This window comes from Lissotriton vulgaris, chromosome 9 (genome assembly GCF_964263255.1).
Source record: "Lissotriton vulgaris chromosome 9, aLisVul1.2, whole genome shotgun sequence".
NCBI lineage: Eukaryota > Metazoa > Chordata > Amphibia > Caudata > Salamandridae > Lissotriton > Lissotriton vulgaris.
Window position 1 is genome coordinate 437,003,335 of NC_141697.1, and position 26,918 is coordinate 437,030,252.

Here is a 26,918-nt window from a genome sequence, read left to right on the forward strand (position 1 = left end):
TCTCTCCTTTCACAGATGACTTTTCGTTGCTTCGGAAACATGCTTTTTTGCTCACCTTGTGCCATTGGCGTGATTCGAAGAGGGTGCACCACGTGTTGTAGCAGTCTTCTCAAACGTTGTTATGATGGCCACGCATCATCACAGAATCCTGCAACGTTGAGCTTCAGAGGTCTTGGGGCGGGAGGGGGGGGGGGGCGCCAATTTGTGAAACACAACCTGTAAGATAAAAAAGGAAGTTAACATTGTGTGCAATTTTTTTTATCAAAGGAGAGAGGAAGTGAGAGAGTGACTGCAGCTCAGCTTTCTGTCACCAGTGTGTTTATCACCACGTGCTGGGACATAATGCACCCTGAAGCTCTAAATCTAAAAGATGGTAAAAGAAGGATGTTATGATTGGTAATTGTTACTATCTTAATGTGGAGTTAAATAACATCGGCCTTTCACACACGTTCCCTCTCACATTCAAAAGAACTATTTGTATAGTTTATATTTCGGACGTTTGAGCGATTATAAAAACGTTCCTGCTATTGGAAAAAAAAATTTACATGTACTTTGATACACTATATAGGACTGCGTTCAGCTAAATTGCTGCGTCGCTTTTTTGTATCCAGTCTGCTACAGCCCTTCGACTCCCTCGGATGCGTACCCAGATCTAACTGCTCACCTTTTCATTGACAGGACACCATCTGCATCATGTAGCCCCGATATGCCACTAAGAAGTCTCATATATGGTACTGAGTCTTGATATCTGTATGGCTATCGACATACTCGTGCTCACACAATTATCATCATCGCAGGATCCTCACCCGTTCAGTCCTTCTGATACCACTAACTCAATGACCAAAGAGGCCACAGACGAAGTGGTGGGCCCCCCTACTCGGTGGTTCGGGCCTACATGAGGCGTTTGAACCACTAGGACAGGCCATCACAGCGCTTGGGATGGGAGCAACTCTATAATGGCGTAGGACATGTGCGCCCCGTCTTTTTTTATTGGAAGGGTACGTGTGTAGTGACGGATGCGCTGGATGGGTGTGGTGTGGGTGTATACCAGCCATGAGGAAGTGTGTGTGTGCCGTTCTGACAACTAGACTTGGAACTAAGAAATCAGTACAATGGAAATCTGGGTAATGTTGCGTATTTGTTTTTTCCTGGTAGCGTAAGTGGAATGGGCTGGCCTGACGTACACCAGTGCTGCGCGAGGCTCTGAACCGTGATTCTGAAAGTATGGGCGTGGTCCTGTCGTGGGCTATATGAGAAATCAAGTGATTCGGGTGTCCGTTTTATAGTGCTGACGTCACCCGTATTTTAAATGCAAATGTGTCATTATATCTGTAAAGTTCTACAACTTGGCCAACATGGAAGGTTCGGGGTATCACTGGCTCTATATTCGTTCACAGTTGCACACATAAAGGATGGTGGACATGACGCATTTTTGCAATTATGAATGTTTTTGTACATTCAGTGGAGTGTTGTAGCTGTAGTAATACAGGGCTGTGAAGGTTTTAGTTGCAGTTTTTGGCACATAAGGGCAGCTAATGTATATACGTATGTTGTCATTCAGGTAGAGTGAAGAACTTAATCCTGGAAATCAGTGTTTGAGTCTCGGAGTTGCGTCCACATCCTGTTATTGTAGAGTAATGACGTAATGTACGCATGCCTGAAAATGTATTGTAAATACAGTGCTCATGTAAATTGCTGATATAGTTTTGGGTTGATTTTGTGCTATATAAATATGCTTTTTTTTTTAAAAAAAAGCAGGAATAGCCCACACTGACTGTCACAGGTAAGATGGTTTCATACGCTATTTATAGTACAATATAATGTGGTAGGACCCTGGGGCAGCATTTTACAAACATAATAAATACACAGACACAGATAGATAGTTGAAGTGGGTACAGGCAGATGTGCTCGACTCCGTTTTATTACGTTGCTGTTGGTAACAAATAGAATCGTAATCATCATATCATATACAGATATTTAATCATAACGGTTTATGACTTCTGTTGTACAAAGGTAGGAACATTGAATGTCAAATAATGTACAGAACATTCTATCGTAAAGGGCTCATGAGTTGTCGCACTGAAGTAGGTGCGATTTGTGTGGAGCCTGCGATGATGCGTGGTTCAGCCAGACCGCACTGGTAAAAATGTGTTTTGACTATTGAATTTTACCTTAACAAGGGCACATGGCGATTATTTACGATGTACTGAGTTAGTGGTATGTGTGGTGTTTATTGTGTACTCACCCTGCGATGATGCATGGTCTGAGCGGTCTGCACTTAAACCATTCACTGTTGCATACTGGACTATATGAACTTTGAGGGAGGGGGGAAAAAAACTAGCATCAATGGTTTCAAATGCTCTGTAAACTAGGTCTACTGATTGCCCCCCATATTAAATTAAACAATTGCATTTCACGTAGTGCGTTCTAACTTTTTCTAAAAGTTGTTAAAGGAAGCCTAATAAAGGGATATTGTATAGGTTTTGATAAATGTTCTACTTAGTTTGGTTTTGTAGTCTGCAAATAATAAATCAACAGTGTAACTAATTACGAGCTCTGATGACCGCAGTGTAGGCAGGAGGCAGTGGTTAGTAAGAGCCCACGACCACGTGGCATTGATTAGAGCTGCACAGTATTGGTAATTTAGTGTATGTGCAGGCAGTGATAAGTATTGCAAAGAGTTAGTGGCACCTGAAACAACAAAGTAATGTGGAGCCTGCGATGATGCTTGCTCCAAGCAGGACTCACTGGTAGTTTTCTAATAAATATTGGTTGTCCTTTCATGGGAGTAAGTTGCAGTACATCTACTAAAACTATGAAATACTTTCTTATAAATAAGACATGTGACGCAATACGGTTACGTGGCGATGATTTATGGTGCACTGAGTTAGTAGTACCTTTTGAACTGAGCTTGTACGTAACCTGCGATGATGCGTGGTCCGGGCAGGCCGTATTGATAGTAATGTATTTCTGCCTTCGTAAGGCCACGTGGCGATGATTTTTGGTGCACTTAGTTACTAGTACCTTTGGCTATTAGCGTGTACGTACCATGCGATGATGCGTGGTCCGGGGGGGTCACAGTAATTGGAGTAATGTCTTTTGTCGATTGAATTCTGCATGAATTCCATTTCAAAGTCAAAGTGAAAGTATACCTCATTGCTGATATAAAACTGTTCATTCTTCTTTGCGATGATTTATGGTGTACTGTGTTAGTAGTATCATTGGCGCTGAGCTTGTACGTACCCTGCGATAATGAGTGGTAAAGGGGGGCCGTATTCTGACCAATGTCTTTTCTTTATTGCATTCTGCTTCAATATGGCCACGTGGCGATGAATTATGGTGCACTGAGTTAGTATTAACATTGGGACTGAGCGTGTATGTAACCTGCGATGATGCGTAGTCCAGGCAGGCCGCACTGGGAGCAATTTATTTTGCCTAGTGTATTTTGCTTTAACACTGTCATGTGGAGAGGACTTGTGGTGCAGTGAGTTAGTGGTACCTGAAGAACTCAGCGTCTGCTCAACCTGCGATGATTCGTGGTTTCGGGTGGTTCGCACTGGTACAATGTCTCTTGGCTATTGGAATGCGTCATGTGCAATCGCCATTCCACCTGAATCGTGAGCCCTCACAATGTAGATCGTAATTGTCTCTATTTTACGTAAATTAAGGCTGATTTCCCTACTGTTCGAAGTGTAGATGGAAAGTTGTGAACCCTGCGGTCGGAAGAGTAAACTTTTGGCAGTAGTCCACAGAAAAATTGACAATTTATTTTTTGACACATTCGTTAAGAAAATCTGACGACACAGTAGAATTGTCTCTGTCTTTGATAAATCAAGAATGAATTCAATGTTGATTGTAGTGCTTCACCGCTTCTGGTATTAAGTGGTAAACTCTGTTCATCGCAGTGTACACTTGATGTGGTACTTAGTACAGACATAGGTGAACGTTTTTTGTGGTATCCTTTAATGAAATTCACTTTTCCTTTCATAAATCAAGGCTAACTTGCAAGCTGTCCATAATTGTCTCTGCATTAAATAAATAAAGGTTGAATTTCCTACTGTTCAAACTTTGAAAAAATCTGAGGACATACTGCAATTGTCTGTTTTAAATAAATCAAGACTGAATTCAATGTTTTCTGTAGTGCTGATGCGCAACTGGTATCAAGTTGTTAACTCTACTGACCGCAGAATTGATTGAAGGCAATTCTCAGCACAGATACTAAAGACAAATTTAGATCCATAGTTAAATTCAAGTTGTGAACCCTGCTGTCTGGTGTGTCGATGGAAACCACTAGTGGATACAGACATAAGTCTGCGGTGCTGTGTAAGCAATCGGCCTGTATGGAAGAAGCACACGGTCATGGCGGCAGCCACGTGGCAGGGTGGGGACCTATATATATATCAATCAACCAATCAGAGTACTTGTAAAGCGCGCTACTTACCCGTGAGGGTCCCAAGGTGCTGAGGGGAGGTGGGTGCTGCTACTGCTCGAAGAGCCAGGTCTTGAGGAGTCTTCTGAAGGCGAGAAGGTCTTGGGTCTGCCGTATGTGGGTAGGGAGGGTCTTCCAGGTCTTGGCAGCGAGGTAGGAGAAGGATCTGCAGCCGGAGGTTGTTCGTTGGATGCGGGGGACAGTGGTGAGGGTGAGGCTGGCGGGTGGGGGTGTGGAAGCTGAGTCTGCTGTTCAGGTAGGCTGGTCCGGCGTTGTGGAGTGTTTTGTGTGCGTGGGTGAGGAGCTTGAAGGTGATCCTCTAGTCAACGGGGAGCCAGTGTATGTGTCTCAGGTGGGGGGTGATGTGGCTGCGGTTGGGGACGTTGCTGATCAGTCGGGCGGAGGTGTTTTGGATGGGTTGTAGTCATTGTAGGTGTTTGGCTGGGATTCCTGTGTAGAGTGCGTTGCCATAGTCCAGTCTGCTGCTGACGAGGGCCTCTGTCACCGTTCTTCTTGTTTCGGTCGGGATCCACTTGTAGATCCTGCGAAGCATGCGGAGGGTGTTGTAGCAGGAGGAGGAGACGGCGTTGACCTGCTTAGACATGGAGAGGAAGGAGTTGAGGATGAATCCTTGATTGCGTGCATGGTCGGTGGGTGTTGGTGCTGTTCCCACTGTGGTCGGCCACCAGGAGTCGTCCCAGGCTGAGGGGTTGGGTCAGAGGATGAAGACCTCCGTTTTGTCCGAGTTCAGCTTCAGACGGCTGCTCCTCATCCAATCGGTGACGACCTTCATTCCCTCATGGAGGTTGGTTTTGGCGGTGTGCGGGTCCTTGGTGAGGGAGAGGATGAGGGTGTCGCCAGTGTAGGAGATGATGTTGAGGTCGTGATGGCGGGCCACTTGTGCGAGGGGGCCATGTAGACGTTGAACAGCGTTGGGCTGTGGGATGAGCCCTGGGGGACGCCACAGATGATGTCGGTGGCTTCGGATCAGAAGGGTGGGAGGCGGATGCTCTGGGTTCTGCCCGAGAGGAAGGAGGTGGTCCAGTCAATAGCCTTCTATTGGATTCCGGCTTTTAGGAGGCGTGTCTTTAGAGTGCGATAGCAGACCGTGTCGAAGGCGGCTGACCGGTCCAGGAGGATGAGGGCTGATGTTTTGCTGTTGTCTAGTTGGCGCCTGATGTAGTCTGTGGCGGAGATGAGGGCTGTCTTGGTGCTGTGGTTTTGTCTGAATCCGGACTGGGACGGGTCCAAGATGTTGTCTTCGAGGTGGCGGGCCAGTTGCATGTTGATGATTTTCTCGATGACCTTTGCCGGGAGCGGGGAGATGGGCCAGAAGTTATTAAGGTCCTTGGGGTCCGCTTTGGGCATCTTGAGGAGGACGTTGATTTCGGCCTGCTTCCAGCTTTCCGGGAATTTCGCTGTTTCAAAGGAGATGTTGATGACCTTCCTTAGTTGGGGTGCGATGGCTGTGTCTGCTTTGTTGAATAAGTGGTGTGGGCACGGGTCATACGGATATCCTGAGTGAATGGAGTTCATGACCTTGCGTGTCTCGTTGACGTTAGACCGGGAGGCCAGGCTGTTGAAGCTGGGGGTGTTCACAGGGGAGGTGGAGTCTGGCGTAGTCGGGGCGGTCGTGGTGTTGAAGCTGTTTTGGATGTTGGCGATCTTGCGATGGAAGAAGATGGCTAGTGAGTCGCACAGTTCTTGTGAGGGCGGGATGTCGTTGGTGTTGGCGCTGGGGTTGGAGAGTTCTTTTATGATGCTGAAGAGCGGTTTGCTGTTGTGTCCGTTGTTATCCAAGCGATCTTTGAAGGAGGATCTCTTGGCTAATCTGATGAGGTGGTGGTGTCGTCTGCAGGTGGCGTCCTTGTGGGTTCGTGGTTGTCCGGTGTGCGTTCGTGGAACCATGTCTTCTCCAGTTTCCGGCATGCACGTTTAGAGGTATGGAGCTCGTCGGTGAACCAGGTGGCTCTCTTGTTGGCGTGGCTGCTGGAGGGTTTCTTGAGCCGGGCGAGGGTGTTGGCGCAGTCATCGATCCACTGTCTGAGGTTTCGGGCTGCGGCGTCTGAGTTGGTGGGGTCGGTGGGTGGGTTCTTGGCGAGGGAGGTGATCAGCTGGTCTTCGGTGACTTTGCTCCAGTAGCGGCGAGGCAGCTGTATGGTGCAGTGGTGCGTGGTTGGTTTCTTGAAGGTGAAATGGATGCAGCGGTGGTCGGTCCAGTGAAGTTCGGTGGTGTGGTCGAAGGCGACGTGGGAGCCTGTGGAGAAGACTGGATCCAGCGTGTGGGCGGCGGTGTGGGTGGGTGCTGTGACTAGTTGTCTGAGGCTCAGGTTGGGGAGGCTGTCAATCAGGGTGGCGGAGTGGGCATTGTTGTTCACGAGGTGGAAGTTCAGGTCCCCCAGGAGGATGTAGTCCGTGGACGCGAGTGCGTGGGTGCTGGCGAGGTCGGCGATAGAGTTGCTGAACTGAGTCCGGGGGTCTGTAGATGAGTGTTCCTCTGAGGGTGGTGTTCCTCTGAGGGTGGTGTTGAAGAATTTAACGATTGGCTCACCCATTCCGTAGACAGCCTTATTCCGCTCACGAGTACGCTTAAACATACCAAGAGGATCAATCCTGCTCCATGGTACACTCCCGCATTGAACACCTTAAGGAAGGAGTGCAAAAAGTCGGAACGCATTTGGAGGAAGGACAAGTCTGCAAATAAAAAAGAGATATTCCAGACATCCCTGAGAGCATATAAACTCGCACTCCGGAACGCCAAAAGCGCCTTTTACGAGGAAAAAATAGAGAATTCCTCCTGCTCGGCGAGGGAAACCTTCCTCATCCTTAAAGAGCTCCTTCATGTCCCCGCCCCTCAAAAAAACTTATGGACCCCAAAGCAGCGGAAGACAAGTGTGTCAGATTAGCCACCTTCTTTGATGAAAAAATTAAGAAAATCCTCGCCTCCCTCCCTACTGCCGAATACGTCCCCACTGAAGGAGATAATGACGTCCCCCCCCCCCCCCCCCCCCCCGCAGATGGATTCCCCCGTGAATTCCTCTGCCCCTCACTTGGCATCTCTCGGCCCGGTTACCAGGGAGGAAGTAGCCGCCACATTCGCCTCCGTCAAGAGTGGCGCCCCCAGTGACCCAGTACCGATTCGGTTCCTTAAACAAATCACCCACACCATAGTGCCCCCGCTGACCGACTTGATCAACACCTCATTTTCCCAAGGCGAAGTCCCTCATAGCTGGAAAGAAGCGGTCGTTAAAGGACTTCTAAAGAAACCTTCCCTAGACCCTGAGGACTTATCAAACTATAGACCGATCTCCCTCCTCCCCTGGATTGGCAAGGTCGCAGAGAAATTAGTAAATAAAAAACTCTCACAGTTCCTTGAAACTAACCACCTACTCAAGAGCTCCCAAACAGGCTTCCGACCAGGTCAGGGCACCGACACCGCACTCCTTGCAGCAGTGGAGAAGGCCAGAGACATTCTTGACACAGGAGGATCAGTGGCAGTGATCCTCCTGGACCTGAGTGCGGCCTTCGACACGGTCAGCCACCAGGTTTTGACTCAACGCCTGGGAAACATTGGAGTGAAAGACATAGCCCTTAAATGGCTCTCTTCATTTCTCTGCCAACGCTCCTTCCAAGTCTGGGAAAATGACAGCCGATCCCCTACCATCCCCCTTCGTTGTGGCGTGCCCCAAGGCTCGTCACTAAGCCCCACGCTATTTAACGTGTACATGGCCCCTCTGGAGGACGTGGTCATCCCATTTGGAGTTACTATCATCAGCTATGCTGATGATACTCAGCTGGTGTTAACTTTATCTCACCCCAAGCAAGAACCCTCCAACTTACACGGATGTCTCTCCAAAATACACCAATGGATGAATGACTCAGCCCTGAAACTTAATGGGTCAAAAACAGAGATTCTACTCCTGGGACAAAAGGAGCCCTCTCTACCCCCGAACATCTGGCCCGCCTGTCTTGGTGAACCTCCTGCCCCTAAGACAGAAGTCAAGAGCCTGGGTATATGGTTAGAAAAAGATCTCACCTTTAGAACACAGGCAAGGAAGACGGCTGGCGTCTGCTTCGGCCTTCTAAGGTCATGTAGGAAAGTGCTCCCCCTCCTTCCCTTCAACTCCTGGAAACTGTTGATCCAAGGCCTGATTGTGTCCAGGTTGGACTACAGTAACGCCATATATCTGGGAGCCCCTGAAGCCACCTTCCAGACCCTGCAGAAAATCCAGAACGCCGCTGCCCGGATGCTTACAAACACCCCGGCCAGAACTTCTGCTAAACCCGCTTTGAAGAAACTGCACTGGCTGCCGATCAGGGAAAGAGTGGCATTCAAAGGCCTCTGCCTGGCTCACAAAGTGCTACACAATGAAGGCCCTCCAATTCTTAGGAACTGTATCACCCCCTACAGACCTACGAGAGCGCTCCGCTCGGACCACGGAAACCTCATCGTGACTCCCAGAGTAAAGAAAGCCCGCTCAGGAGGTCGCCGATTCTCGGTTCACACAGCAAAGTTATGGAACGCGCTTCCTCTAAAACTTAGAACTGAGCGGAACCTCCTCCGCTTTAGAAAATCCCTCAAAACCCTCCTCTTCCCATAACCCCCCTATCTTTTCTGCTCCCCCTCCCCTCTGGATTACGAGGTACAGCGCTGGGATACTCTTGGGTGACTACGCGCTCTATAAAAACGTTAAATTGAATTAAATTGGGGTCGGTGTGGATCCGGAAGGGCAGGTTTTCGACGGTCTTGAGGGGGTCGTCTGCGTGGGTGGCGACCTTGAGGGTGGACTTTTGGACGATGGCTATTCCTCCTCCGATTCCGTTGGCCCGATCCCTGCATGTGATCATGTAGCTGTCTGGGATGTCTGTCGATGTCGGACGCCAAGGAGTCGTTCTACCATGTCTCGGTCAAAAAGGCCACGTCTGGGGCGGAGGTGTCGAGCAGATCTTAGAACTCGACAGCGTGTTTGTGTGCGGAGCGGGTGTTGAGGAGTATGCAGCTGAGGTGGTTCAGTCCAGTGCTTGGAGGTTTGGTGGTTCTGTCTCAGGTGAAGCTGCAGGTGTGGAAGGAGAAGGGTCCGTGGGTCCTTTTTTGGGGCGGCCTGGAAGCAGTTGTGGTTTCAGCTGGCGTTGAGTGCGTGGAGGGTGCTGGCGTCATAGTGGATTCTGGTGTTGTGGCGTTCGCGGGGTCCAGGGGTTCTGGCGCTGGGTGTGGTCCAGGCGCAGCGGATGGGCGTGGCGTGCCAGCGGCGCGTCCGCTGCGCGGCTGCTTCTCGGCCTACATATGAAGTGGCTTGAGAGGGAGACGCAGCTGGGAGGCGGGAGCGGGGAGGCGAATGGGTGTGCAGGGGGGGTGGGGCTGCAGGAATGCAGCGGCGGGAAAGGGTCTGATCGGGAGTGGCGGGGAGGTTGCGGGGGGAGCTGGTGTACAGGGCGGAGGGGAGGGAAAACCCAGGAAACGAGGAGGTAGCAAGGAGGCAGGGACCAGGCAGTCAGGTGACGAGCAGTGGCGTGGGGGCGACCTGCCTGCAAGCAGGGTCAAAGGTTGTCAAAGGTCACAAAAATGCGCAGAAAGGTCACAAAAAACGGGGGGAAACGATTGGCACAAAGGTCACAAGAAAGGGCAGAAAAGGTCACAAAAAACAGGGGGAAACGAGTGGCACAGAGGCAGAAAGGTCACAAAAAAAGGCCAGAAAAGGTCACGGAAAACGGGGGGAAACAAGTGGCACAGAGGCAGAAAGGTCACAAGAAGGGGCAGAAAAGTTCACAAAAACGGGGGGAAACGAGTGGCACAGAGGCACAAAGTTCCCAAGAAAGGGCAGAAAGGTCACAAAAAACAGGGGAAACGAGTGGCATAGAGGCTCAAAGGGGAGTAGAGGCAAGAAAAACGAGTACAATCGGGAGCAGAACGCAAGAAAAACGAGAGCCATCAGGGGAGCAGAAGGCACGAAAAATGGGTACAATCAAGGCAGCAGAGGCCAGAAAAACAAGTGCAATCAGGGGAGCAGAAGGCAAGAAAAACGAGTGCAATCAGGGGAGCAGAAGGCAAAAAACGAGCACAATCCAGGAACAAAAAGGCAAGAGAACAGGCACAGATAAGAATGCAGGCACAGATAAGAATGCAGGCACAGGGGGTATGCAGTCAACAGCGGTCACAGACACCAGAAGACAGTATGGGAAGTACAGGGAAGACAGACAGACAGCTACAGTGATACAAACCGAAGGCCTACCACTGGACACCAGGAATGATGCGCAGGTGGTAGCCTGCGGGTGGAGGAGGGCCTCAACTTCTACCACAGCGGCAGCGGGGGCAGGGTCAGGACACACAGGCGGAGCTGTGTGGTGGGGAAGCGACCTACTAGCAAGGTCACCATACAAATCCGATTGAAACAGGACAAAGTGGAGTGCACTCACGGAAGGTAGTTTAACATTAAGCCGGCTTAATGTAACAAGACAGGTGTACATTGTCACAGTAATCTGGCAATGCCGATATATGGCTGTATAATTTTGTTCCTTATGTTCACAGAATAAGATAAGGAAAATTCTATTGAAGAGCAATAGAATTGGAGGTTGAAACTACCAAAATGGCGCTGCTACTATCGGTACTGATACTAGATACCAGACAGGATGTTACCATAATAATAATCTATGAAAGTGAGATGTCTGATACACTGACTCTAGCATCGCCATATCTTGGTAGCGATTTTTGGTCTATGATTCATGATTAATAAGAGCCGATTCACGGCAATACTGTTCACTCAGTGAAGGTCACAATTAATACAATTAATCAATGTAATTGTGAAGTGAAAACAATAATTTGAACTTCAACGCACTTAACAAAAAACAGTTAAAGTGTTTTATACGGATTGAGTGAGCACAATGTAACCTCAATATGAATACTCAACCAATATGGTGCTTGAATTGAGTCCCTTGTTTTGTTTTCATTGCAAAAGTTACGTGGATGCAAGTGATAAAACATGGCGTCCCCTCACAATGTTTGTAACATTGAGGAAGGCGGAGCGCCGAAACGCGTCTGTTGCGAACCAAATAAAATCTAATTTGAGAATTACCCCGGAGTGGGTGGTTTCTATCGAAGCGGAGGTGGAAACCTTGAGTGACATATATTGCGGGTCCTGTAACCGCATCACGCACCCGTCTGAGAGTGCTCCCGTACACTAGCAGGAGGAGAGAGCGCGGATATATATATATATATATATATATATATATATTACCTACTGGCGGTCGGCAGTAGGTATATATAGTTAGGATTTTTTTGAATAGGGATTTCTGAAAATTCTATGTTGAATAACTTTGGCGTTGATGGACGGAATTGGCTGAAATTTTCAGGAAAATGGCACACTTTGTTTCTGAGCGTCCCCTGAAAGTTTGGGGGGGGGGGGGGTTTCGTCAAGTGGGGGCCGAGAAAAAAGGGGGGTCCCAAAACGTGTTTTTGACATTGAGTTTTCCATAGGGCGGTTGGACTGACTTTTAGCTCGAACGGCTGAATGGATTTCCACAAAACTTGGCAAAATTGTAGGGACTGGTAGCCCGATGTGCCTTTGCTATGTCTCAAGATATATGCTCCAGTGGTTTTTACGAAAATTAACTTTGAAAAATATATATTGGGCTATATATATGTTAGAGCCCAAATGTAGCCCAGTGTAGCTCAATATAGCCCAATGTAGCCCAAAGAGACAAAAAAAAAAAATTGGCCCAAATATCAGCCAGATGTAGCCCAACTATAGCCCAGTGACAGAATGTCCCAGAGTGTTCTAAAGAACAACTAGAGCGAGAACAGTCTTACTTATGACAAAAGTATGGCACACCTGAAGTCATCTTGATTGGAATAAAGTGTTAACACTTAAAACATTTAATTTGCAAAGGAACAAAATGAGGGGTTTCATTTTGCCATAGAAATGTTATATATATATATATATATATATATATATATATATATATATATATATATATATATATATATATATATTCACTGAAAAAACCATAGGTTATAGACCATATATAGTTTGGAATTAGCATTTACAAAACCTTATTTTACTCACACAAAACCATTGAAATTCGCATATATAGTTAGTTGCACTAACTATATATCGCTCACCCGCAATCCACTGCTGATCATGTCACATATTACATCATTCATGACATGGTCAGTGACATCGCTGATGACATCCCTGTTGACATCTCAATTGACATCACTGATGACATCACGGATGACATCACTGATGACATCTCATTTGACATCACTGATGACATCATTCATGTGATAATACAATGAACCTCTTCAGACTCTAATATAACCTTAGATACACTCAGTGTAAACAGACACTCACAGACTGTCACTCATCCATGAAGTTACTCACACACCTAGTCATTCATGCAAAGAATCAATCACACCTCCATTTCCTCAACTATACAGTTATACACACCTTACTTATTCAAACATATACTAACACATATTTACTCTCTTATACAATCCCTGATACAAGTTCACAATGATCCATACAGCCACTCACACATTCACTGGCTCTTATGCACAGTTATTTATATATGTCAACTCTCACATGTACTGTGTTTTACATATGTACTTACTTTGACATGTAGCACTGAGATATCCATTCACTCACCAATACACTCATGCACACAGTCAACCGCCCATACAGCTGTTTCCACATGCACTTTTGAACCCATACATCTAGTGAATCAACTGCTCACACATCTATGCACAGAGTCATACACCTCCCAGCCACCCACACACACACTCAGTCTCCCCTACAAATACTTGGGCAACCAATCAATAACCCATATAGATACTCATATAGCTACTGATCAACACATGCAGCAGTTTACAGAACAGCAGACATAATGATGCACAAATTAAGACAGTTTAGTCACTAACCCATGCACTCAGTGAGACGCATTTAATCACTCACTCATACAGTCAGTCATGCACCTACTAAATCTTTCATCCAGACACTTATACATCCACTCATTCTTCAATATGTAAGACATTTTAACTTTACAGAAACATACAGTCACTGGATGTTGTCATCAGTGATGTCATTTGAGATGTCATCAGTGATGTCATCAGTGATGTCACTGACCATGTCATGAATGTTGTAATATGTGACATGATCAGCAGTGGATTGCGGGTGCGCGATATATAGTTAGTGCAACTAACTATATATGCGAATTTCAATGGTTTTGTGTGAGTAAAATAAGGTTTTGTAAATGCTAATTCCTAACTATATATGGTCTATAACCTATGGTTTTTTCAGTGAATATATATATATATATACACACATATATATATATATATATATATACACATCTATATATATATATATATATATATATATATATATATATATATATATATATATATATATATATATATATATATATATATATATATATATATATATATATATATATATATATTCACTGAAAAAACCATAGGTTTCACACCAGTTATAGTTAGGTGGAAATTTTACTCGCATAAAACCATTGAAATTCCCACGTTATAGTTAGTAGGACTCACTATAACTTGCGCGTGCAATGCACTGCTGATGACATCACATATTACGTTGAGACTGAGCTGAGATAAAAGACACGTGAATAGGACTGTGAGGCAAGCCGGAAATGATCGCAATCAGCCACCACACCCAGAAGAAAGAGCAGACCGCTCTGAAACGCGTCGGTGAAAGGCTGTAAATCACGGATGAAATGCTACCTTCAACAGAAAGCAAATAAAGGATGTGTGCATACCTACTGCTGTGGAGTGCTTCTTTGCTGCAGAGCATCTTGAAATACAATATATATATATATTAGGGGTTTTTTCCACACACATCCCCATCATGCCCAGCTTATGGCATAAATATTAAAGCACTTATGACATTTTATTGTAAGTGACATTATTAATGACATTACTTAAAACATTATCAAACAACTGTCAGTGTGCTGCATTCTTTGTGGATTTGTGGGTTGGGAGTAATTCAATTAGTTAACGTTGAGACTGAGCCTTTAGGACTAATTAACAACTAAGAGACGTTTTTGCTGTTGGGCAATAGTGATTGCATATTTATCAACTCAGCCACATTAAATGAATGTCAACCTCTTTTAACTTGTATTCATTAACCTAAGAATCAAATAGGCTCTGTAGATTTGAATTGGTTAATATACTTTTCAAAGTTTGACATCCAATGAAAAAAGTTTATTAATTTTCTTGAATTGGAACAACCTCAGAAAAAAGTTGAGACACAATTTACAATCAAAAGGTTCACTTGGTAAATTAGTCAGTGAAAAGCCATCTTATTCGAGGTGCTTTGGACAACATTGCCCCACCCCTTTCTGGTAAAATCCACTACACCTTGCAGAGTTGAGCAGAATGACATACAACTTCAGAGCCATTATAACATTTCACTTAGTTAAACCATGTATGATTGGCCACCCCTATTTTGTATATTTTTGCATAATGGAAATCACTCAAATCTTCTGGTAGGTTGCGCTTCTAAACATGAGTACCTTATATGCGCATATATTTTTGTATAACCGCTTTTTCACAGTGGGTTGTGGCCAAACATGTACAAATAGGTTGTTTGCTGATCAGGTTCTCTGACTTTTCTCACATATTTTTGGCGAAAAGCTTTGCTATTGAGTCAGGACCTCCTTTGTAACATCCCTTAGCATACCACAAGAAGGGCATTCAGTCTATACATTGTTTAAGAAGCAGTACTACTTGCACCAAAATCTCTAGTGGCAGGAAAACCATGCACCGTTTGACCTTTGCATTGCTGAACCACACTTGGTTGTATGCCTTACCGTATGTCTATTACATGCATCGGCACATGTAATCACGGTATATTTTGTCTATACAGGACCAGGTCCTTTTTTAACAATAGTTGTTTTTTAAAATTATATAAAGGTTTATGGAAAAATGTGAATAAGTGAGATAATATCTTCAGTGATGTCATCAATAGCATTATCTGGAATGTCATATGTGTAAAGTAATTTACCATATCATGAGTAATTTATTATGGAAGTTCATAAGTAGTGCATGACAGTGAGCAAGTTATAGTTAGTTTGCTAAACAGTTCAATTTCAGTGTTTTTATGGTTTTTAACCATAACTTACTATATCATTTTAACACTGTAATATCACTTTAACCTTTGCTTTTTTCACTTTCTGTTTGTGTATGCGTAGATCTTATCACCAATCCTTAGTATAACGTCACCTTAACCTTTGAGTTTTTTCTCAATTGTATTGTTTTTTTTTTTACTTCTTATTCTATGAAGTATTTGCGCCTAACTATGCACATGCAGCTAACCCCTACTCATCACAGAGTCTTAAGTTTAGCGTAGCAGATGGTTCACCACAGGCCAGGCCCTGTGCACTACCTTCCACGGGCTACTTACACTCGATCTCATGTGGGCAGCCAATCCCTCCTGGGCACAGCTTCAGCCATGTACATCCCTATGTCCAACTCCCCAGCTTCGCATGGCTGAGGCCATGTGCAGCAGAGGGTTGACTGCAGGGCCTGACCTTTGGGCAGGCCCAGCTCCCTAACCCTGCAAGCTGCCAAGCCCCTGCTGTGCTTGGCTTTTTGCAGTGGCCCTAGAACCTAGCCTCAAGTAGTCCTTCCTGGCAAGCTACGCCAACACCCTTCTGATATAAAGCCTGGTCTCTGGTGATGTCCTGCACCCAAGCCCCTGTGAGCAACCAACACCCCTGCTGCGCACAGCTTCGGTGTTTGGCCTCCTGGTGGAACAGGTGAGGGCAGCTCTTCAGGCTGTGGCATAGTTACCCAATGATTTTGCCAGGTTTGGCCCTCATCCAGTCTGATGAAGATGGATCATTTGACAAGACATGTTCAGCCCTCTTCTACGTTGGTGCAGTTGAACCTGCCTCAGGGCTGATGCATCCACATGTGTATACTCCTTACAGTTGCAAACATCTCATGCTCATTGCCCCTCCCTTGGCCGCTCCACTGTCTTTCATGTTGACTACAGCAGCATCGTCAATTTGTGTTCACTAGACCCCACACAGAGGACGGTATCAAAGTAGTCTTTTGGAAGTAGTTCACTTGCAGCACAGCTCAGTACTCTTTGACAGTCTGTATTTTCTGGTGTTCCTCAAGCTAGTAACACATTAGGATTGTTGCCCTTGACAATTTCTCCTCCTATAGGACCAGACCAAGTCCTTTCCTCTCTCAGCAGTCCAGCAGGCTTCTAGACACTAGCAAGACCCTCCTCTCCTTCCGCATAAAGATCAGACTTCATATCATGTCCTCTCAGCATCCTCCGGGAGACTGGCTGTCCTGGCAGATACCATCACCAGTCATACACCAATCCCTGAAGTCTACCGAGCCCTCCCTTCCTTGGTCATGAAGAACTTAAAAGTGGAACAAAGTGGGGTGGTTTGGATCCCACTTTAATACATATTTCTTTTATTTTTTTAAGTCAAAACAAGCTTCAGATACAAGCATATCTCAAGATATGTATACAACGCATATGCAGGGCATGGCAAACACCAAACCTTATAAAACGCATTATGCAATTACATTGTAGGCAATGCTTCATGCTACCCACTGGAGTACGTCTCTAAGCCCACCCAGAAAACCCATTCAGTACCCCTTCTAAAGTCCTATCACAGACTCCTGTATAATGTCCACGGCCCCCATATTTTCTCCCATTTGCGGGGCATCCGCACCTTTGATACACCACCTGCTCCGCACCAAAGCAATAGTCCATATCGCAGAGCCATGCAGCCACAGTTGGGGTTCCGCAGCCCCCATGCGCGTGCTATTTTCCTCTTAGAGATTTCGATTTCCAAAGCTAGCCACAACTTTCCCCACTTCAGTGACGTAATCTCTATTTGTGACGCCGAGTATATGCCTAATACATAGTTTTTTAATCAGAATGTGTGGATCCATTGTTTGTCTCAGACTTCACAACCAAGTTAAAATGGTTCTCGTTAAAGTGTCCTCTTTAGGTTGCTCTCCAGACACCCTTTGTGTAAAGTGATGCAGTTCACAGCTGGTAGTTTTGGGGCTGTTTTAAAGCTGGAGCACCCACAACATGGGCACAATGAAGTGTGAAGTTTCTGCCTTCAGCAATCCTCATACTTCCTGAAGGAGTAATCCGTTACAAAAAAGGGCAGATCTTACCAAGAAACTACTTCACCTTCAGCTGAGACTGCAGTCCCAAGTTTTATTCATCATCTCTTTTCTAATAAGTAGGCTTTCTCTTCTCCAGTTTCTGATTGTTGTGAATACCATTTTCTTTTCAGTGTTTTCAAAAATTGTGAAAATCAGTGTTAAATGAGTTTTTGTTCTGTCAAAAAATCGACAGTGTTTAGAATAACATGTCTGTTGTCTCCTTCGTTTGCTCATTCATTCCTACTGTCAGTTCTTCCATCCTTCTTCCCTAAGCCCAATTCCATTCCCTGTCCGTTTTTCTTGTATTTTTACTCACAATGAACTTTTCATTAATTCCCTCACCTGCCTGCCTGCTTGATTTCCCCAAACCCCAACCCCACTTTTCAGTGATCCAATCCCTCCCGCGTTCAGAATGTGCAAAGACCGGGATATGTTTGCACCCCACTAAGATTTAATTTTAACACACAACATAGTCTGCTTTTAAAATTGCTTCCTGCTACTATTCTTCAGACAAGTGACAATAGATTCAAGAAAAATATTGGGGGCTTATTTTTCTCTTTTTGAAAGCTAGTATCTCACTGACTATTCTTTGTCTCTTATACAAACAAATTACCAATTTAAATATGGTATCTGAAAGAGACACGTTAGTGATAGATTCCTTACCTTCGAATATCCCGAGGCGTCAGACTGGATCCGGAAAGTTTTGCGTAGCAGTACCCTTGCGCGTCGGCAGGCGTCGTCTGCGGCTCCGCGTCCGTCGTAGGCGTCGTGGGCGCCGTGATGACGTCGTCGGAGTACTTAGACGCCGCCTCCCCGTGCTGACGTCAGTTCATCTTTTTTCCGCGCCAGCCAGCGCAGATCTGGAAAGAGCAGTTCCCTAGTCACTTTTTGACTAACCTTTTTGTGATCTTTTGATCCCTTTTCGAAGTCTTCACGACTCCGACGGTGCCGTTAGGGATGCCCGGCTTCAAGCATTGCGACGAGTGCGACCGTACCATGTCGGTCACGGATCCCCACCGCTTGTGCCTGATGTGTTTGGGCGTCGACCATGACGACGAGGCCTGCTCCGACTGTCGGTCCCTGTCGAGGAAGGCCAGGCGGGAGCGGTCCAGCAGGCGACTCGAGATCCGCCAGTCGGCCCCGCGCCGTGTGAGGTCCCGGTCCCACGGGAGGTCGAGGGACAGGTCGCGGGGACGGAGCCGTCACAGCTCCGGGAGTCGGCGCCACTCCTCTGGGTCCAAGTCGTCAGGTAAGAAACACAAGAAGTCGAAGAGACATCATCGCTCTTCCGACTCCCCCCGACGCTCGCGCGGCGCGGCTGGGGGTTCGGGTGACACCGCCCACGCGGCTCCTCGGGAGTCGCGGGCGCCGCGTTCGGCTCCACACCCCCCGGTCCCTGGGCTGAACGCGACGCCGGAGGAGATTGAGCGTTTCCTCATGGCCATGAGGTCCCTTTCTTCTCCGACGGGTTCCACGGCGCCTTCGGGCCCAGCGAACCCGTCTGGGGGCCCTAGTGGGTCGGGGCCTTCGACCCCGACGCCGTCGGGTGCTTCGGCCTCGACGACGCCGGCGCCTTCGGGCTCGGCGCCGCAGGGCTCCAGGATCCCGACACCGCCGGTGCCCTCTGGCCCGGCGCCGCAGGGTGCAGCGGTCCCGGCGTCGTCGGCGCCTTCGGGCTCGGCGCCGCATGGCTCCGCTGGGCCCTCCTCGGGCGACGGATCGTCACCGGTGGACCTTACGACCCCCCTGGCGTCGGTCCCTATGGTGTCCCCTCCGGCGTCAGCCCCGGCCGGCACCGTCCCCGATGCCTCCTCTCACTCGGTTCCGACGTCGGGACGACGCCTATCGGCGCCGATCTCGACGCCGTTTGGGGACTTTCAGTTCCATGAACCGTCCTCATTCGCTCATGACCCTGAGTCTCAGGAGATGGGGGAAGAGGAGTATTGAGAGGGGTCTGAGGACCCTCTGACAAGGGAGTGTCAGTAACATGGACTGGGCAGGAGAACTTGGGGAGGCCAGTGGCCTGGAGACCTCTCCAGAGACTGGATTCGTCTCTCCTCTTACCGTGGCTTCGGAGGAGGGAGCGACTTGTAGTGTGGTGCTGATGAGGGCTGCCAAGGCCTTGGGCCTTGAGCTCCCCGTCGCGACCGTGAGGACTAACCTCCTCACTGAGGTCCTTAAGCCGCAGTCATGCTCCGCGGAGCCTCTGCTGCCGTTTAATGAGGCCTTGACGGACGTTCTTTTGGGCACTTGATCCAGGCCCGCTACAGGTTCGCCTGTAGATAGGAACGTGGCCAGGCGCCACCGCCCGGCTCCGGGCGACCCCTGTTTCCTGTCCACCCACCCCACCCCAGAGAGCCTGGTTATCCAGGCCTCTAACTCCCAGACCGCATTCCCGACGGCTCCCCCCGATCGGGAATCCAAGAGGTACGAGGCCTATGGCAAGAAAGTGTTCTCGTCCCTGAGCTGTGGACTGCGGTCCTCCAACACCGCATGCCTCTTGGGCCGTTACACCCACTCTCTGTGGGAAACGGTGGCGGAAGTGCTGCAAGAGTGCCCGTTGTAGGTAGGGGCCAAACTCGGCCAAGCCCTAGTGGAGGGCCGGGATGCAGCGAAGTATTCCATCAGGTGCGGACTGGATACTACTGACTCGCTGGGTAGAGCGATGGCTACGACGGTGGCGATACAACGCCACGCCTGGCTGAGATCCGCCAACTTCTCGGCAGACGTCCAGAATACCCTCATGGACATGCCGTTTGATGGCAGTCGCCTCTTTGGCGACAAGGCAGACCACGCGCTTGAGCGCTTTAAGGACTCCAGGGCTACGGCCAAGTCCTTGGGCCTCTCGGCCCCGCGCCAGCAAATGGGTGCCTTACGCTCCTTTCGTGGCCAAGGAAGGGGCGTCCCCACACGTGCCGCCAGCCACCCGCCGCAAACTGTCGTCCAGCGCGGCGGCGGCCGTGGTAACCGCCGTGGAGGCGGTCGGGGGAACAAGCGGAGCCAGTCCACACCTGCCCCCGCAGCATCCGCCTCAAAACCCTCCTAGTCCGTGCTTTTCGGCCCATGTGACGCCAGTGGGAGGCGGGGTCCGCCATCACCTTTCTCACTGGCGCACAGTCACTTCGGACAGGTGAGCGCTGCAGATCGTCCGAAGTGGCTTCTCCCTCCCCTTCGAGACGACCCCTCAAGCCATGCCACCGCAACACCACCGTGTATCGGGGAATCATTTGCGGCTCCTGCAGGAGGAAGTTTCGGCCCTCTTGGCCAAGGGGGCCATCGAGCGCGTTCCTGGGCCAGAAGTAGGTCGTGGTTGCTACTCCCACTACTTTCTGGTACCCAAGAAGGGCAAAGGGGGCCTACGCCCTATCTTGGATCTGAGGAACGTCAACGGCTTCCTCCGGAAGGAGAAGTTCAAAATGCTGACACTGGCTCAGGTCTTAGCTGCCCTAGACCCAGGAGACTGGATGGTAGCGTTGGACTTGCAGGACGCATACTTCCACATCCCCGTCCTGCCGGCCCACCGGCGTTACCTGCGGTTCACGGTAGGCCACGAGCACTTTCAGTTTACCGTGCTCCCCTTCGGCCTTATCAGCGCCCCACGGGTGTTCACGAAGGTGATGGCGGTGGTCGCAGCTCATCTGCGCAGGTTAGGGGTGTCAGTCTTCCCCTACCTCGACGACTGGTTGTTGAAGGCGGGCTCGCCCCAGACAGTCGTCAGCCACCTCCAGACTACGGCGGATCTCCTGCACCTGCTGGGATTTTCCATCAATGTGCCGAAGTCACACCTGTGCCCCTCTCAGAAGCTCCTTTTCATCGGAGCGGTTCTCGACTCGGCGCAGTTTCGGGTTTACCCGCCCGAACAGCGGGTCCGGGATATACAGGCTCTGATTCCGGTCTTCCAGCCGTTATCCCGGGTTTCGGTCAGGTTGACGCTGCGGCTTCTGGGGCTGATGGCCTCCTGCATCCTCCTGGTGCATCACGCACGGTGGCGGATGCGGGCTCTGCAGTGGGACCTAAAGTTTCAGTGGGCCCAGCACCGGGGCAACCTGTCCGACCATGTCCGGATCTCGGAGGGCACTGCGAGACAGCTGCAGTGGTGGCTCACGGACCGCGATTGGGTCAACGGCAGATCCCTCTCCCTTCCCCAACCGGAGCACGTAGTTGTGACGGACGCGTCCCTCCAGGGCTGGGGAGGCCACTTGGGAGAGGCGGAGATCAGAGGACTCTGGTCTCCCGCGGAGTCCCGGCTCCATATCAACCTTTTGGAGCTGCTGGCGATTCGTCTGGCACTGAAAGCATTCCTCCCGTCTGTCCGAGGGAGTGCAGTGCAGGTGTTCACCGACAACACCACCGCCATGTGGTACTGCAACAAACAAGGCGGAGTGGGGTCGTGGACCCTTTGCCAGGAGGCTCTGCATCTCTAGCAATGGCTGGAACATCAGGGCGTGACTCTGGTGGTTCAACACCTGGCCGGTTCTCTGAACGCCAGGGCGGACGAACTCAGCCGTCGGTGCTCGATGGATCACGAATGGCGTCTGAACTCGGACGTGGCGCAAGGCCTCTTTCTGCAATGGGGAGAGCCTTGGTTAGATCTATTCGCCACCGAAGAGAACGCGCAATGTCATCAGTTCTGCGCATTGGAATTTCCAAGGCACCACTCGCTCGGAGACGCTTTTCGTCGCGAGTGGAGCTGCGGTCTGTTGTACGCCTTTCCGCCTATACCTCTGCTGCCCAGAGTGCTGAAGAAGATCAAGCGCGACCGGGCACAAGTCATCCTTGTGGCTCCGGACTGGGCTCGAAGGTACTGGTATCCCGAGCTACTCAGCATGTCAGTCGATCCCCCGATTCGTCTGCCTCTTCAGGAGGACTTTCTGTCGCAGCAGCAGGGGACGGTCCTCCACCCGAACCTGTCCAGTCTCCACCTCCATGCTTGGAGATTGAGCGGCGACAGTTGAGGCCATTTGACTTGCCTCCTGAAGTTTGCAACATCATTCTGGCAGGCAGGCGTCCCTCCACAAAAACGGTATACACCTGCAGGTGGAACAGATTTGTGGCATGGTGCACAGCAAAGGCTGTGGATCCCCTCAATGCCCCTCTCTCTGAGGTTCTTCTCTTCCTTCTTTCTCTTGCCCAGCAGGGCTCTGCTCTGGGCACTATCAAGGGCTATCTTTAGGCTCTTTCAGCCTTTCTGAGGCTGCCTGACCAACCTTCTTTGTTCAAGTCCCCTATTGTAAACAGATTTCTGAAAGGCATCACTCATACCTTTCCTCCTGTTCCTTTCGTGATGCCTCAGTGGGACTTGAACCTGGTTCTAACCTTTCTGATGTGCGCTCCCTTTGAGCCACTTCATAACTGTCCGCTTCGCCTTCTTTCTTTGAAGACTGCCTTCCTGGTAGTCATCACCTCTGCCAGGAGAGTGAGTGAGCTCCAGGCCCTCTCTTGTAAGCCTCCTTTCCTTTCAGTCCATCCGGACAAGGTTGTTTTGAGGACTAGGCCCTCCTTCTTGCCAAAGGTGGTCACGGCCTTCCACATTGGGCAGTCCATCACATTGCCCACCTTCTTTCCGCCTCCGCACCCCTCGAGAGAGGAGGAGAGGCTCCACCTTTCTGGACCCAAAACGTGCGCTCTCGTTCTATCTGGATCGCACACGCCAGTCCTGGGTGGATGATCAACTCTTTGTTGGGTACGCGGGCGCTAAGAAAGGGAAAGCGGTGCACAAGAGGACCATCTCTCGATGGATTATCATGTGCATTCAGGCATGTTACTCCTTGGCTAAGAAGGAACCCCCTGTTGGGCTGCGGGCTCATTCCACTCGAGCCACGGCCACTACAACTGCCTTGGGCCGAGGTGTGCCCTTGCAGGACATTTGCCAGGCTGCTACGTGGGCCTCGTTGCACACGTTTGCTAGGCACTACTGCCTGGACAGTCCGGTCCGGTCCGGAGAGACGGCTACTTTGGCCGCTCCGTTCTCCAGGACTTTCTGGTGTAAATATTGGTTCGCAGACCCACCACCACGGGGATGGTATTGCTGGGGTATCTATTCTAAGGTAAGGAATCTATCACTAACGTGTCTCTTTCAGATGCACAAGTTACTACTTGTGTAACGATATATCTGTAAGAGACATTAGTTAGTGATAGATTCCTTACCGACCCACCCATCCTCCCCTTTCTGCGAAGCGATATCTAGGGTTAAGGTCATCCCCTTTCAGGGCCCTAGTTTCTTGGCACCAGTGTCGGTTTTTGTCATGGCTCTGCGCTTCTGGCGCGGAAAAGCTGTGGCTAAGAACTGACGTCAGCACACGGAGGCGGCGTCTAAGTACTCCGACGACGTCATCACGGCGCCCACGACGCCTACCACGGACGCGGAGCCGCAGACGACGCCTGCCGACGCGCAAAGGTACTGCTACGCAAAACTTTCCGGATCCAGTCTGACGCCTGGGGATATTCTATGGTAAGGAATCTATCACTAACTAATGTCTCTTACAGATATATTGTTACACAAGTAGTAACTTGTGCATTGGTGTCACATCTGGACCTATTTCTACCCCGCTTGATCTTAAGGGAGCTACCTTTTAAGAAATGAATGTGCTTATTGTTAGCTGCATGGACTTAGGTGGCAGCGCACTCTGCTGCTATATAAAGAAACTGGTGTGGTAGTGAAAAAAACGTCATGATCTGCAAGATGCCTTTGGTCATATACCTATGCAGTTTACATCATGAATGTCTCCCCCATTATTGATTTTATACATGAACTACTATTTACAAAGTTTCTCAAGCAAGATGTTGAGCATACTCCAACTACTCCAAAATCATGCAGGCTGACTCATCTTGTAAATGAAGCGCACAGATCATCTTTTATTTCAAGGGTGGCCCTCCAGTCCATAGCTCCCTGCATATTAACATGGAATACACAAGGCCCTTTATGGTCTGACACCCTCCTCCTTTTCCAAACCAACAATGTTCATGACAACCAGGGACAGACTTTATCTACCAGGTGAGATTCTAATATTATGGTCACGTCAAGCTATGTAATCATAGCATCCCCCCACCCCCTTCTATTTGCTGTGAAAAAATATATTTACAAATAGAATGATTCATTCACGGGTGTACCATAAAAGCAGAAACTATTATAACTACATTTGAAACAAATGTCTCTGTCATCTGTACATAAAACCCTTATGCAGTTAATGACAGTGTGTCTACAGAAATGAAACTAAAGTTTTTGATACCAATATTATAGAAATGATTTATTTATGTATACAGTAATTGTGGGTTTACATTGAAGGGATCTCAATACAATTATTTGTGCTTGAATATTCTGTAGACCTAGTACTTGCTGGTGAAATGATTGAAAAAAGCAATATGAAGTGAGTTTTGTTTGCTTCTTTATTGGCCTTATATTACAGAAAAAATTGTTTTAATTCACAATCATGGATATATCTAACTTGGATGAAAAATTGATCTTATATTTCTGAACTTGAAATTGCTGACTCTGATATGGGTACCCTGTAGTGATGAATATAGAACAACATTTTCGATGTCCTTCTTTTGGGCTAGCAAATCCCCTAGACATAGCATATTTTTAATTTATGATACTTACTTTGTTTTTCCTTTGCCTACAGATTGTATTAGCCGGTGCCTTCTATCCAAATTACTTTACATATGGACCGGCAGATGAAGAATTGGCTGTAAGAGAATTGGGTGCCAAAGACCCTAAAACAACTATTGTGGTATGTGAAAAATTGTAAAGACATCTAATTCTTCTTATTTAGTATTTTTATTTGAGAACTTGAATAAGATGCTTATTTTAATGCTACATATTCGTATTCCACATTTTTTTAGCTTGTGTATGGTAGACGAAATATGTACTCCTGCTTACATATTTGTATAGTGTTAGCCTAGGGACAGTGACCAGATAGTTATTGACTGGTGGTGGAATCTGAGGGCCAAGTCACTAACTATCTGAGACCGCTCTTCTTCTTAAATAATATTGCTACTGTGAATCAAACCCTCCATTATTCTGAGGTACTCCTTAATATTTTTGAAAGAGGTTGTACTTTTTCAAGCATTATGTAAGAAAGTAATCTGCTCTGGTGTTGGTTGGTGTTTAAGATCTACCATTTTTACTTTGCAGAAACGTGGATTTTCTATTGAACATCATTGGAGTGAATGATTGAAAGCCATAATGATAGAGCACACAATAGTAGATTATCAGCCAGATTCATCATTGTCCTATTTTGCGAGTCCTTAATAGCGATTAATAAGGAATCGCTATTAAGGACTTGCAAAACGGGATTCATGTAGGAATCTCAAAATAAATTGCGGTTCCTACAGCTTCCTTATTTGCGATTAGCAAATTGCTAATCGCAAATAAGGATGTGATTTCAATGGTGCTAGGGGTGTCCAAAGGACACCCTGTAGCACCCCTGGAATGAAAATGTAGACTGATGTTGCGCACACACATGTCCAAAGGACATGTGTGTGTGTAACATACAACTTAGAAAAATGCACTAAAGTACATTTTTTTTTCAAGTTTTCGCTATTTACCACGAAGTCAGACTTCACGGTAAATAGCAGCCAAAAATTGCGAATTCGCAAATAAAAAATGGTTAATGAATTGCATTTAAGGAATCTCAAATAGAGATTCCTTAAATGCAATTCCTCGCAATTTAGCGATTTTGAAATTAGCGATTGCTATTAGCGATTATTGCATTTGGGATGATGAATCCCAAATGCAAAAATTGCGCTCGCAAAGGGCCAGATTCTCAGAATCTGGCCCTTTGAGAGCGCAATTTTCAATGATGAATCTGGCTGTATGAATTATAATGGCAATCTAAATTGTTCATTGGTGGTGTAAGCATGATTTAATGAAATGTGTTGATGAATTTAAAGGCATTGTCACACTTTCAGATGCCTGATCAAATGGTAGCATTCAGTGCCCTCTCATTGAGGTAAAATAGATTTCTCTCATGACATTTTGTAGAACATATAAAAGTGTTTCAGTAATTGATTTTTTTCTCTTTAGAGTCTTCAGTTTCCTTATTCAAATCCTTTCTTTTACACTTCCCTGCATGAAATCGTACTGGCTTCTAAGTAATTCTTATTGTTTGTATACTGTATACATTTCTTAAGGCAAATTTAGTTTGTACTCTTATTTGAAAGTAGGCAACATTCTTGGTCATTAAGGACCCTTTGAGTTCTAGAAAAATAGATGCAACATTTGATTTAACACCATGCGCGCTAGCGGAATTCCGCTCGCACGCTGGGTTTTGCGGAAACGCACTTTACGTGACGAGCTGGGCTCGTCATCAGCGTGCG

At 47.8% G+C, this 26,918-nt stretch overlaps 1 protein-coding gene across 1 annotated transcript in view; it reads left to right on the forward strand.

Moving 5' to 3' along the window:
• TDRD9 (tudor domain containing 9) overlaps positions 1-26,918 on the forward strand; it is a 2,495,642-nt gene that overhangs the window by 1,417,355 nt on the left and 1,051,369 nt on the right. The window contains exon 22 of the mRNA XM_086937885.1: positions 25,223-25,330. Coding sequence (XP_086794011.1) covers positions 25,223-25,330 — 108 coding nt within the window. The remainder of the gene's footprint in view (positions 1-25,222; positions 25,331-26,918) is intronic.